We start from the raw sequence: 14,340 nt of genomic DNA on the forward strand, positions 1-14,340 counted from the left end.
TGATACACATCAGAAATCTTAGCTAATGTGTGCAATGTTAAACTCAATTTTTCTTGGTCATATTTTAAAAGAGGGAAAAGGAGGAAAATGAGACTTTTTGGTTCTGGATTTTTTCCAATAGTGCTGAGTAATTGTATACTTTTGAGGAACTTAAACATACCCGAATGTTTAGCCAAATGTGTGTGGCTTGCCTTTCAACCTGTGCTCCCCAGCAGCAGTCACTTTCTGTACGCTAGACTTTATTTTGGTCTATACCATGTTCCTGTTTGTTTGAGGAAGGTTGAGCAACAATGTGCAACTTACCTCCTGAGTTTTTGTCAAAGAGAGCAAAATACATTGTGAGGTCACGGTGCGGAGCTGCTGGTATGCCCTAGTTGTTTCTAGAGGACATGTGGAAGTTTCAGTGTATCGCTACACCTGCCCTCAGCTTTTACCAGTTTTCCCCAGGAATTCTCGGACTGACAGCAGTATTTTCCCGATGGAAATGCATTTGGATAGTAAGAGCTGCGTTCCTTCCTCCTCTGCTTAGGTGCGGGCGATGGAAGCCAGACCAGCGCCTCGATCCCAGTAAGTCAGAGCGCCGCTGCCTGCAGCGGGGTTTCTCTCGGCTCCCCGCATCGAGTTTTACCGGCTCACCGGTGCGGTGCGTTTGCTTCGCCTCCCGCGCTGCTCCTTCGAGCCCCGGGGCCAGGGTCGGCTGTTTCACGCCGCGTCCGGGACGCGCAGGAAGGCGCGTGGGCAGCCCCGGGTGCGCGCTTGGCTCTGTAGCGGGAGCGGCCCCGCAGACCCCGCCGCCGCGGGACCGCAACCCTCCGCGTGCGGGGCGCCGCGGGCTACGGCCGCGCTTCCGGGTCAGTACTGGAGAACCCGGAAGTGCTCCCGCGAGCCCCGGCGGCGCGGCGGCCCCTGCAGCGGGCAGCGCCATGCCGCTGTGGCTGCGGGAGTACAGCTGGCGGCAGAGCGGCTCCGCCGTCTACCTCTCGCTGCTGCTGCGCGGCGTTCGGGCCACCCCCGCCAACATCTTCTGCACCGACCGGTACCTGAAGGTGGGGCGGCCGCCCGGAGCTGTTCCGCGCCCTGGGGCCTGTGGCTTGGCCTTGCTTTACAGCTCTGTTAAAAAGCACCGCTTAGCGCGCCGGGGCAGCGCTGGCACACACGTCTGCTTGTGTTATGAACAATCATTCTAAATCTGAGGCCCACGGCTTCTGTTGTAGTGCTGCAGAACCAACGTTTTCAGTGTCCTTTATCGGGTCTAACCAAATGTGTAACCTGTGTGCGGGATACCGATCAAATGAGTTTTGAAAATAGCATGTGCTTCTTGAGGTTTGCTGCGTGCTTATACTAAGTACTTTGAACACGTGAGATTTAATTAAAAATTGTAACTGTTACTACAAATTAACTATATTTTCATAGGTAAGCATCCCTCCCTTTTTATTTGAAGCCGTTTTATATGCTCCTATTGATGACACAAATAGCACAGCAAAGATTGGAAATGGAATCATTTTCTTCACATTGTATAAAAAAGAAGAGGCCATGTGGGAGTCCCTAACTCTACCAAATGGTAAGTTCTCTACTGTGAAGTGTAGTTTGCATGTAAGAAACCCAGACTGTGCCAAAATTTTACAAACTATGGTAAGCAATCTGAAACTTCTCCTGCTAGGTATCTGCTAAGTTAAACCTTGTTGTTAATTATTAAAAATAGAAAGTAAATGAAAACAGACCAAAGAACATCTACAGGCTCTAGTGTGCACAAAACAAAACCATGTTTCTTGTAAAACTTACCCTTTGTGTGTAAGCAAATCTTAGATGGACTTGATAGAGACTGCTTTGTGCAATTTGAACCTTGTTGCGTTTTCACAAAGTAGCAGAAGGAATCCTACTTTTATGAATATGGTACCTAGAACAGTAGAACTTCAGGCCTAAATTACTGAACTAATTTTTTTTGTTGTTTGTTTTTTTTTTTTAAGTTAGCAAGGAGAAACTGCAATATCTAAGAGAGAATGCTATTCTAAAAGCCCATGAAAAGGCAAAAGAGGAGACAGAAGGAAAAAAAGTTACAAAACAGGAACACAAAAAATACGCTTTGGAGGCCACAATGAAGGTAAACTTAGAAGAAACTCTGCAAGACGTAGCCATGTAAACAATTGCCAACTAATCTGGCAGCTGCTTGGTTAAATGTACCTTAAAAATATGAAAAGTACTCATTGTTATTACAGTGGTGAAGAACCTTGTTATTTCTTTGTATGAAAAACATCTCTATTACCAAATATGAAAATGATACAGAAAAAAATACTTAGAAGTTGCCATTTTCCATTCGTAATACTAAAGAAAGTTTTTGTTGAGGAGCTCTGATTTTAGTCATTTAAAAGGAGACTACAGTAAATATGGCAAAACTGTAATCTTTTGTGGCCTTTGCGTCAGCGCTAGTGTTGAGTGATTTAGCACTGTCAAAAATACTGATTTTAAAAAAAGTTTATTAATTGTTATAGTTTATATCAGACTTGTCTTTTGTGTGTGTATCTCTGTCGTTCTGCATTCTATGTGTATTTGAAGATACATTCTTTTTTTCAAAATTTTTATGTATGTAAAAAGTCTAGTTAATTCATTTGTGTTTAAAAGGATTTTTTTTAAGTATACAATGAAATTTTAAGATTGCATATGCAATTTGGACCAAAGTGAACCGCAGTTAGTTACTGTCTTAGTAGCAATGTTATACCTATTCTGCCTATGAATCATCTCAAAGAGAAGAGGAGAAACAAGAAATTGTGTATTAAAATGAAGCCATATATTTTACATTTCTGCACATTCCAGAGATCTGTATTGGAATACGGCTAAGATTTTTATAGTTTACAAGTAAAATTTAGTCTGAATGTTTCTGGATCATACCTTGGGAGTGGTAGTAAAACAGTTAAAAGATACGACTTTTAAAAGCTATTCAGAAATCTTTACTCTCCCAGTCATTTTTAAGCATCTTTCAGAGCTCTTGTACAATCACATTAATGATGATGCTATGCTTGGGATATGAAACTGGGAAAATAATGGTAACTTTTACTTCGTCATCTTCACTATCATCAGATGTTACATGTCTCGGGTTTGTCACCCAAACAGCTAGAAGAAGAAGAAAGAAAAAGAATTGAAGATCTGAAAGAAAAGGAGCGGCAGAAGGTCACTAAGGAGTTGGAGTTATGGAAAAAACAGCAAAAAGATGCCGAGAAACGAAAGAGGGTACAAAAAGAAGGGGAACTACATCAAGAAGCAGAGCAATTAAAGGAGAAAAAGGAAAAAGTGAACAAAACTAGCATTCCTAATGAAGGAACTCCTAAGACCAGACTCAAACCTTCTAAAGGTTGTATTGATGAAGTGTATTTTATCATTATTTGAGCTGTGGGTATTACTTTATTTCTAGATGTTTCTAATTCACCATGCTGAACTAATTCTTTTGGTTTCCAGTTATTTTAGTGTCTTTATGTTCAGGCAATTTATTGAGCTACAGCACATGAGTTCTTAGCTGTCATTTAAGTCTTTGGAAATACGAAGGCAAGTTTTGTTCTAAGCTTTAGAAAAGTAAAGCAGAAGGCTTTTCTGACAGCGTAATGCAGACTTTCTGAGAGTGGAGCTCATGTTACCCTAAGTCACCTCACTGCTGGTTTTCACGGAAATAGGCAGTCTCCTTTAATTCACTCTATCCCGTGTCTTTGTCCCACAGAGAGCCAATTCAGGGAACTATATCAACAGAAAATATTTTTGGTTGGTTTGTTTTGGTAAGGTTAGTTTTAGCTCTTGTAGTTGCCCTGTCAGAGAATAATGTAAGTGACAGAGATAGTGGTGTAAGAAGAGTTTAAGTTCATAGCCAGTTGATAGATGGCATGGTACAGCAAGAACAAACATCTTTTGAACCTTCTCTCTAGAAGAGCAAGTCTAAACCTTTCTCAAGCTATTAGAGGTTTAGTTCCAATGTGCAGAATTTCTAAATTAGGTGTACTTTGCACTTTGGTAGAAAACCAGAAAAGTCCCTTTTGCTTCATTTTTCATTTCCAGTACTTCAATTCTTTTCATAGGTGATGGCTCCCACAGTATGTTTTCAGCAAATTTAAAGGAAGAACAGTTACCAGCTCCTCGACCTCCTGCTACAATTAAAATCAACTTTACATCACGAGTTTTCCCTACAGCTCTGCGAGAGTCTCGCATCGCAGAAGAGGAGGAGGTAAGGATTGTTCTCTGATTTAGTATGATGCTTCTACTGTCTTCCAAGGTGGTGAATAATTTACTGTTTATTCAGTAAGTTGACAAAAAAGTTAACCTGTGCCAAGGAACAATACCTGTGCAATATTCTTATCTCCCAAGGCAGGCAGTATTGTTTAAATTAAGATTTATAGAAACACTTTAAGACAAAAATTATTTTCACCAAGCATGTGATTGTTAATCAGCACAAACAGCATGTTCCTTTTTTTTTTGGAAGGAAAAACTGAATTCCTTGAAGTACAAAATTTGAAATGTTTTTACTCTTATATTTAAGATTCTCTAAGTTCTGCCTTCTTAAAAAGAAGTTCACAGCTTTTTTGAGCTGTATTGAATGAACATAAAGAATAATTTTGGAAGTTCCAAAACAAGCAAACAAACAAAAATATATTAGTGATGCAGTAACCTTACTTCTCACATAGTAAAAAAAATATTTGGAGAAACTTGGATGTTTTAAATATCTGACATTATTAAATACTTCTCTCTGTCCAAAATATATGGCAAATAGCATTCTTTTGACAGGAATGAGTGAATAGATGAAAGCAAAATCCTTTTTTGGATTTGAATTTTCCTTCAGAAATAATACTCACATGTTGTATATTTACAGTGGCTAAGTAAGCAAGCAGAAGCTCGAAGAACAGTAAGGGCTGATTTGTCTGAGCTGGAAGATTTAAAAGAAGAAGAGAAGAATCCAGATTGGTTAAAGGACAAAGGAAAGTAAGTTAGATCCCATTTGAAGATGTATTTAAAATGAAATATGAGTTATATAGTGTGTGTCTATTGTTTAGTTTTTATGTTTTCTATTTATCCTAGACACAGATGGTGAATGTCTATGTAGCAGAGAATTTATTGCCAGCTTATGGGGTTTGAATCTGATAGTCATGAGATGTCATTGCTGAAGCTCATGATGGACAAAGGCATTGTACACATAATGCATATTCTTCTATGAGGACAGTTAAATCAGTGCAATATTACACCTAGGTGGACCTCCTTTCATTTGTACTTTTTATTGAGAGGTTAAACTTTTGTCTAAAACAAACTTCAGGAATTTGATAAAAATATTGGTATGTTTTTATAGCTGTGTTACACCAAAAGGTTTGGTTAGGCAATCGTAATCAGATACATAGCTTTCAAAATTAGTCCTGTGTCTGCACAGATGTGTCCACCTCTTACTGTTCTTCATTGCTTTTAAGCAGTGGCTCTTTTTGTTAAGTTATGTGTCTCTATGCTGTGTTGTCAGCCTCAACTTTGGCAGAACTTCAGCTATGTTGTTCTCAGAAAAAGCCATTTCCAAGGAAAAGCTGCTAAAACTTCTGATTTTTGAAAATTAGTTGTTAACAATAAGTAGGTATTCAGTTTGTGATGTATCATCTTGTTTAAAAAGCATTTCACTTTTTGTTTTATACTTAGCAAAATGTTTGCAACGGGAAACTATCTTGCAGCTCTAAATGCATATAACCTCTCAGTGCGGCTAAACAGTAAGCTTCCCCTACTCTATCTGAATCGTGCTGCTTGCCACCTTAAACTGAGAAATTTACACAAAGCTATTGAAGATTCCTCTAAGGTATAAATATATAGGTTCTCAGACTGTCATCTTACATGTGGTTGTAATTTGTTACTGTGATGCCTCTGTTCCAAGCAGATCTGTAAATACTTATTAGTGCGATTCAAAATTTTTAAATTCAAAATTGCTATAATGAAGCCGTAGGGAAACATGAACATTTGATAGTGATTAATTAATGAACTTTCAGAAATTTAAAACAAAACAACAACAACAAAAAGCCCCAAGCCATGCTCCCACACATTTGAGCCGAGTGGCCATACGTTGACTCAGTAGGTGTTTCTTTACAGGTGAAATATTGTAGCAATACATACACCTGAAAAAAAGACAACTTTGAGCAGAAAAAAATGAATATGTACAGCGATACCTTTGGTATTGTGTTATGATATTCTTCGTTTGGTGGGAAGAAAAATAAAGGTGCTGATGAGGAGGATATCTTAAAAAAAACCTCCCAACAAACCAGACACTTTTAAAGAAGTGCTGTGTTATCTCAGTGTTTTCGCAGACATTGTGCAATGAGAGAGGAGTGAGCTCAAATGGCACTTCAGTATTTTAAGAAAGTTGTCCCAGAATTATTACTTTTTTTAACTAATAAGTACTTAAGGCTTGAAACTTGTTTTTTTTTAGTAACTAGTAACTACTGCTACAACACGTGCTTCTTTAGGGCTGCTTTGTATGAAAAGAGAATACGTTATTTGTCAGTTTTTTAGTTGCGGCAGTGAAACTGTATTTAGCAAACTGTGAGGTGACAGATACAAACCTTAATGACTAGACTCACAAGCCATATAAATAAATGTGAATAGTTATTTTCTATTTCTATATGAATAGTTATTTTGTTACTGTATAGTAATAGTAACTAGGTGAGAGAAGTGTGTGTAAAAGAAAAAAAAAAACAAATTATGGAAAATCTACCTCTAAATATTTTGAGTGTTTTGATTTGTAAAGGCACTAGAACTGCTGACACCACCTGTTCCTGATAATGAGAATGCTCGAGTAAAAGCTTATGTGAGACGTGGAACAGCATTTTGTCAGCTGGAATTATTTACTGAAGGTGAGACCTTGGTTTTATGAAAACATGCACATGGATTTATAGTGACATGCAAGTAATTCTGTTTAGCTCAATGAGACTGCTTACACCTTTTTTTGTTCATATTTTTTTATATCTCCATATATTTTTTTATATATATATCTCTCTTTAATTTACTGACTAATTGCAATTCCACTTGAAAAATCTTTACAAGTTTTGAGAAAAAATATTGTACTCCTAATTTAAGGAGTACAACTTAGTTTCTCTATTGAGGAAAAGACTTTAGCGAGTTGTGTGTCCTCTGTTCGATCAGTTGGGTTGTCAGTTTTTCTGCGTATAATGGCCAGCTGTTGCCCATAGCAGCTTGGTGGCCGTGGAAGGTTGTAGTGAGGAACGAATGAGAGGTCAGAGATGAGGTATTTGCATTGGCAGCATTCAAATGTAGGATGCAAATTGATATGAAACTAGGTTGTACTAGTTTTGCTCTTCATGAAACAATGTTTTATTGCTTTTGAGATTATATTTACAGTATTTCCAACTGTACAACAAATTAACTTAAAATAACCTGAAATATTTCTAAAATATTTGCTTGTGAAGTGCTTAATAACATATCTTTGTAAAATGATATATGAAACCCGTACTGATGAGCAAAATCTTTTATTGAGTACGTGTGATTTGTATGAAAATACTTGTATTAACACTGTCCCTTACTGAGTTCTGTAAGTAGCAGTTTAGTTTTGTAAGGCAAATTTACAAGTGGAAATCCGTAACAGGAAGTGGAGAATATTCAGCATGTCAATGTTGAAATTCTAAGGTTTTCACATTGGCTACCTTGTTCTACATATTAATCCCTTTGTCACTCCCTTACAGCTTAATTTGCACTTAGAAACCTTATAAAAAAGACAATTAAACAGGATTTTGTTTTACTTCCTGTACTCCTGGTTTGCTTTTCTTTCCTCCCCCCAAAGCTCTAGTAGTCACAATTCATGTCTTTTTTTTTTTTTCTTGTTTTCATGCACTTTCATTCTGTCGTTCAGTTTTCCTGTCTTCTGCAGAACACTTTTAAACATTCCCCCATGCGTGTGCACACGTATATGTGTGAATTAAGAGTTTCTATTTTCATGTTTCAATACCTGAAAATGTTTAAGTAGTAGCCTGTTTCCACTAAAGTGTTTTGTAAAATAATATAAACAAAATACAGTCTTTTATACTGACAAAAATTAAACCTGATGTCATTCTGATTGCACCTTGCTCAACAGCAGAACTCAATACTTTATGCAAGTGACTAGGAAAGATGCTCTTGCATTACTGACTGACATTCTTATTACCGTATTTATATTAGGTCTCCAGGATTATGAAGCAGCTCTCGCGATTGATCCTAAAAACAAAACTGTAGAAAAAGATGCTGAGAAGATTCAACACCTAATTCAAGGAACAATGCAATATTCTTAAGAAAAAAAAGGAACTTGAGAGGGATGCCTTTTCAGGGCATTAGAAGGAGTCTTAGTTCTCTTCAGTATGTTGTTAACGAGATATTTTTCTGTTTTCTGTTTCTCAAAACACCTACAGAATTGGTAAAAGATTAGATATATGAATATTTTTTGAAAGCATAGTATTATAATAAGTAGGATTACATATATTTTATATCGTTTTGATATAAAGTTGTCATTTTTGCTTTCTGTGACACAGTGGTGGGCTGAATATTAAAACATGGGTTTGGTACTTGATTTAAAATTACTCATAACTAAATAAAATACTTATCTGGAAATACCTACTGAATCTACACAACAGCTTTTCAAACAGTCGGTGTATCTGGTACGGCTGGTTTGTGTTCATGGTCTGCACGTTGAAGATGTCACTTGCAAGTAGCTGAGTGCTAGTTGCACATTATTGGCTGTTTTCACCTAAAATCAGATCTCCTTGAGGTACACGTCGGACTTCCCCATCCTCCTGCATCACCCACCAAGTACACCCAGGTCCTTGAGCAAAAGCAATCCCATGCGTGGGTTTGCCTTTGCCCAGAGGAAGAATAACCCAGACTGTCTTCCCCAGTATATTCCTGACATGCACCACAGGGACTTTATCCCCTTCAACCCTACACAGCAGTTCAGATTGGGCAGGGCCAGCTCGATTGGTGGATCTCTGAGTGATGACTAACCAAGTGGCTTTTGCTAAATGTGTATCACAGTGTTTGAAGGTCCCACCACCCATTGCTCTCAGCGTAGTTTTCAGCAGCCCATTGCACCGTTCAATCTTTCCAGAGGCTGGTGCGTGATAGGGGATGTGGTATACCCACTCGATGCTGTGCTCTTTGGCCCAGGTGTCTGTGAGGTTGTTTCGGAATTGGGTACCATTGTCTGATTCAATTCTTTCTGGAGTGCCATGTCGCCAGAAAACTTGCTTCTCAAGGCCCAGGATGGTGTTTCGGGCAGTGGCATGGGATACAGGATATGTTTCCAGCCATCCAGTGGTTGCTTCCACCGTTGTAAGCACATAGCGCTTGCCTTGGCAAGTTTGTGGGAGTGTGATGTAATCAATCTGCCAGGCCTCTCCATACTTATACTTCAGCCATCGTCCTCCATACCACAGAGGCTTTAGCCGCTTGGCTTGCTTAATTGCAGCGCATGTCTCACGGTCGTGGATAACCTGTGCAATAGTGTCCATGGTTAAATCCACCCCTCGATCATGAGCCCATTTGTACGTTGCATCTCTTCCCTGATGGCCTGAGGTGTCATGGGCCCACCGAGCCAAAAATAATCCACCCTTATGCTGCCAGTCCAGATCCACCTGAGCCACTTCAATTTTAGCAGCTTGATCCACTTGCTAGTTGTTTTGATGTTCTTCAGTGGCCCGACTCTTGGGTACGTGGGCATCTACGTGACGTACTTTCACAACCAGCTTCTCTAACCGGGCAGCAATATCTTGCCACAGTGCAGCAGCCCAGATAGGTTTGCCCCTACGCTGCCAGTCGCTCTGCTTCCATTGCTTTAACCACCCCCACAGGGCATTGCCAGCATCCATGAGTCGGTGCAGAGATAGAGCACAGGCCATTTTTCCCATTCAGCAATGTCTAAAGCCAGCTGGATGGCCTTCACCTCCGCAAACTGGCTCGATTCACCTTGGCCTTCAGCAGCTTCTGCAAATCGTCATGTAGGACTCCACACAGCAGCTTTCCACTTTTGATGTTTTCCTGACATACGACAGGACCCACCAGTCAATAGGGCGTACCGCCCCTCGTTTTCTGGGAGGTTGTTATATGGTGGGGCCTCTTCAGCACGTGTCACCTCTTCCTCGGGTGGCATTCCAAAATCTTTGCCTTCTGGCCAGTCTGTGATTACATCTGATCTGCCTGGGCGACGGGGGTTTCCTGTTCGAGCAGTGCACCCCAGTTACTCCATGTAGTATCTGCATGATGCGCAGAGGGGACCCTTCCTTTGAACACCCAGCCCAGCACTGGCAGTCAGGGTGCCAGGCGGAGCTGAAGTTCTAGCACGTCCGGCACGGCAGCACTCACTGGGGGTGCAACCTCATTCAGGCCACGATAGTCCACTGTTAGTGTCCACTCCCCACTTGATTTTCTCCCTGGCCATATGGGACTGTTAAAGGGTGAGCAGGACTTGCTGATCACTCCCTGGCTCTGCAGTCAATGAATCAGCTCATGGTTGGGGATCAGGGAGTCTCGGTTGGTGAGATACTGCTGCCGGTACGCAGTTGTGGTAGCAAGTGGCACCTGTTGTTCTTCAACCTTCAGCAACCCCACAATGGAAGGATCCTCTGACAGACCAGGCAAGGTGGACAACTGTATAATTTCCTCCATCTCTAAAGCACCTACACCAAGAGCCCACCCTTTTAGATCTTTGAAATAGCCACTCCTGAGGTAATCTATACAAAGAATGCACGGAGCATCTGGGCCAGTCACTATGGGGTGCTTTTGCCACTCATCTTTGGCAGACCCACTTCAGCCTCCAATACAGTCAGCTGTTTGGGTCCTCCTGTCACTCCAGAAATACAAATGGGTTCTGCCCCATTAGATCTTGATGGCATCAAGGTACATTGTGCACCAGTGTCCACTCTAAAGCTTTATACTCTTGCGGGTGTGATGTGCCAGGCCCTCAGATCCACACAGTCCAGTAAACTCTGTTGTCCCTCTCCTCTGCCTGGCTGGAGGCAGGGCCTCTCTAATCCTGGCCACAGTATTCATTGTTTATTTCTTTTAAATATGCAGTAGAGGTCCCTTCAAGAGGGCCAGAACTAAGGCTATTCCTTCTACTCTGCCTATTGGAGACTGGTACAGCAATTTTCCGGGGAGAACTTCTATTTGCAATGGCTTTTCCCTGCAGCTCACATACCCGTGTCTCTAGGGCAGAGGTAGGCTTCCCATCCCACTCCCTCACATCCTCTCCTTGGCCACGCAAGGTAAACCACAGGGTACCCCGCCACATGTACCACCTCTCTTGAGCAGGGAAACGTTTGCTCCTAATAGCTGAAATATTGGCCCATACCGGTGGGGAATGGGACAGATCTGCTTTGAATTGCTGGAACTCCTGGGACAGTTTCTCCACAGCCGAGACACAGGCCCGTAGGGAGGAAGACAGGCTTTCCTCGTACTGCCGGAGTCGGCCAGCCAGTTCATCCACTGTTTCTTCCTCTCCATCTTTCCAGGTCAGAACTGCCAATGAGTTGGCGTATGGCGATGGCGCGCTTCAAACAAACTTCCGCCACATTTGTCGTGTGTGCACCTGACTCCATCTGGATCCTTGGATAACTGCTCATTGTCCAGGTCATCATAAATAATCTCCAGCACAGCTAATTCCCTCAGGTACTGGATACCCTTCTCCATGGTAGCCCACTTGCCTGGGTGACACATTACATCCTCCTTGAAAGGACACCTCTCCTTCACACCTGACAGGAGTCACCTCCAGAGGCTGAGGGCTGGTGTCCCTTTTCCAACTGTGTCAATGCCCCCTTCTCTAGAAATGGATCCCAGCTGCCTGGCTTCCCTGCCCTCTAATTCCAGGCTCCTGGCCCCATTATCCCAGCACTGCAGCAGCCAGCTGACAAGGTGCTCCCCGGGATGACGGCTAAAATCTTTTCGCATGTCTCGCAGCTCACTCAGGGATAGAGATCAGGTGGTTACTGAGTTCTTCCTCTGAGGAAGAGGAGGGGCCCTCCTGTTGAGTTCTTCCGTGGCATGAAGCAAATAATTCTTTGTCCTGTCTTTGTGATGGCCCTGCTTCAGAGTAGTCTGCCTCCTCACTGACAGGGCAGTATGCTTCTTCCTCCTGCTCCCTCTTAGGAGAGGCTTCTTCATCCCTCACTAAACGAGCTGACTTCCGCTTCCAAGTTTGCTTCTTGCGTACAGGAGCAACTGACACCAGCACAGGTTCACCCTCTGATTCGGCTGCAGCGCCTGCTGCTGGAGTTCCAGTACCTGCAGTGCAGGTGAGTCTGTTGTCCCTTTCCTTCTCTGGAGGGTGCTGCGTAACACTGCGTAGTGTTTGGTAAATACTGGCCAGGGCCCAGCACAGTGCAGGCAGTTGTGCCACAACAGTTTTTCTTCAAACATTCTGTCACTTCATCAGGATACTTTAGTTGTTCGGGACTAAAATGCCAAATCAGGAGAGGTGAAAAGTTTTCTCGATACCTGCCCATGTTCTCCCCCATACCATGCCACATACTACTGTATCGCCTCAGGGCAAATCTCAGGAGGGGATTCCTAAAGAGTGGTTTTGCAGCCCTGAACAAGCCTCGGCACACATTCAAGAGACACAGCAATAACATCACCGTGGCCTCAATATCCCCCAGATACTCCAAGTTCTCCAGAAGTCTTGTAACTACCTTGGAGGCGAAAGAGTTGGGGAAGTCATCCACATACCAATACCAACTCATCTTTAAGGCCGTTGATGTCACCACGTCACAGATTGATCTTGTGTAGTATAACAGAAGGATAATTCTCATCATTTTCCCTGAGGTGATAAACAGCACCACTGGGAACACATAGTACATATAGGAGCGTAGACAGTACAACAACATAACCAACCACTGCGACAGCATGGCCAGCAACTAATAGCCAATACCATAACTGTGTATAAACAGTTATGTGTTTCAAACAACAGAAGTCAGATCTGTTGTAATCTCAACCCTTCAAGCCCCACGTTGGGCGCCAAAACCTGTGGTCTGGGACCAGACCACACAGTCGCTCTCTCACTCCCCCCACCCTCCAGCGGGACAGAAGGGAGAACTGGCAAACAAAAGGCAGCAAAAACACCTGGGTTGAGATGAAACAAAAAATAAGTTTAAGAGCAATAACAGAAGAAAACAAAACAGTGACAGAAAAGAAATACCAAAACTCAGTTTCTTTCCATGTAACAGGAGCCTCCCCTCAGCACCCTCCTCACTGATCTACTGAGCATGGTGTCCCAGGGATGGAACAGCCTGTGGGCTGATTTGGGTAAATTAACCCCAGCTGTTGGCTGAGTAACCTGTCCCAGCTGGGTGCCCCAGCCACAGGTACCACCAGCTCCAGTTCTCCTCCCAGCTCAGGTGAAGGTTAACTCCATCCCGGCTAGAACCAGGACACTTGGGCATACTGCTGTGAGTAATGGTTCTCAGGACGAGTCCGTCCTGCTGAGGTTACAAGTGTCATAAAATGACATGAAGTATGATACTGTGCTCTGAAGTCTTGCACCTGTTGTTCTGGATAGTGGAAGAATGTAATATAGAATTGTATTTTTTTTATATATATATATGTTAGCATTTGTAGCAGTGTGACCTCCTGAAACTCTGGTTTGAAGCAGTTCTGTTTTGTTAGGCATTCTATCCAAATTGTGACCACTTCACTTACACTCTTTTCAGTAGCGGTTTTAGCAGACTTCCGAATTTTCCACATCAGTCTGTTTCCTGAATACCATTTATGACTAATTTCTGTCTTTAGAAGAAAATCTTTATTATGCAGATATGTGTTATTCTGTGTAAATTTTAGACTCTTTGAACAGGTGGCCGGTGTTGCTTCCAGTTGCTTTACTTAGGGCCTTGAGAGAAGTGCTGAGGTGAGTCAGAAACGTCTGGGGTAGTTGCTGCTCCTTCTTCCCTACAGATACCTCCTGCATTGCAATGGAGGTCTGTTTGGTCTGTCTGCCTGTTTCATCTGGTTATATCAAAAGCAAATGGATGTTATTTTGACTTCAGTACCTGAGCTGATGCTGTGCACACCGTATTGAAGTTGGTGTTGCATTATGTTGGTATTAGTGTCCTGAGATGTAGGAATGTGGAGACTGATTTTGAGTTTTAAAACCAGAAAATACTTTAATGAAAAGAAATAAACCTTCAGGTCAATGTATCTTGCACTTAACTCTTTCTATAAAATTAGAGTTTATAATACCAGTTTCAAAAGTTTTATTTTTATGGGTTTAGGTCTGATGGAGATAAGTGTATCGTCAAATGGGCTATATCCTTTCTGATACATCTTATTCAACTCAGCAAAACCAAAATAAATCAGATATTGACAGAACAA

At 41.9% G+C, this 14,340-nt stretch overlaps 1 protein-coding gene across 2 annotated transcripts; it reads left to right on the forward strand.

Annotated features, from left to right (window-relative positions):
* The first annotated feature begins 902 nt into the window (after positions 1 to 902).
* Positions 903 to 8,601, forward strand: DNAAF4 (dynein axonemal assembly factor 4). 2 transcript variants are annotated; one of them, XM_086757035.1, is made up of 9 exons: positions 903 to 1,046; positions 1,414 to 1,561; positions 1,968 to 2,101; positions 3,076 to 3,346; positions 4,059 to 4,204; positions 4,847 to 4,956; positions 5,650 to 5,803; positions 6,746 to 6,851; positions 8,170 to 8,601. In XM_086757035.1, the coding sequence occupies exons 1-9, from the start codon at positions 924 to 926 to the stop codon at positions 8,277 to 8,279; spliced, it is 1,302 nt and encodes a 433-aa protein (XP_086613161.1). In that variant the 5' UTR covers positions 903 to 923; the 3' UTR covers positions 8,280 to 8,601. The 2 variants fall into 2 exon arrangements, with proteins under 2 accessions (XP_086613161.1, XP_010123905.2); XM_010125603.2 differs by having other exon boundaries at positions 3,109 to 3,346.
* Positions 8,602 to 14,340: the final 5,739 nt, after the last annotated feature.

The sequence above is a fragment of the Chlamydotis macqueenii genome, chromosome 12, assembly GCF_036417535.1.
Source record: "Chlamydotis macqueenii isolate bChlMac1 chromosome 12, bChlMac1.mat, whole genome shotgun sequence".
NCBI lineage: Eukaryota > Metazoa > Chordata > Aves > Otidiformes > Otididae > Chlamydotis > Chlamydotis macqueenii.

Excerpts from the sequence above, each read along its gene's own strand:
- DNAAF4 (XM_086757035.1), top strand. The coding sequence starts at position 924 with ATGCCGCTGTGGCTGCGGGAGTACAGCTGGCGGCAGAGCGGCTCCGCC. Across the intron at positions 1,047-1,413 it reads GCACCGACCGGTACCTGAAG|GTAAGCATCCCTCCCTTTTT; the intron begins GTGGGGCGGCCG and ends ATATTTTCATAG. Across the intron at positions 6,852-8,169 it reads GCTGGAATTATTTACTGAAG|GTCTCCAGGATTATGAAGCA; the intron begins GTGAGACCTTGG and ends TATTTATATTAG.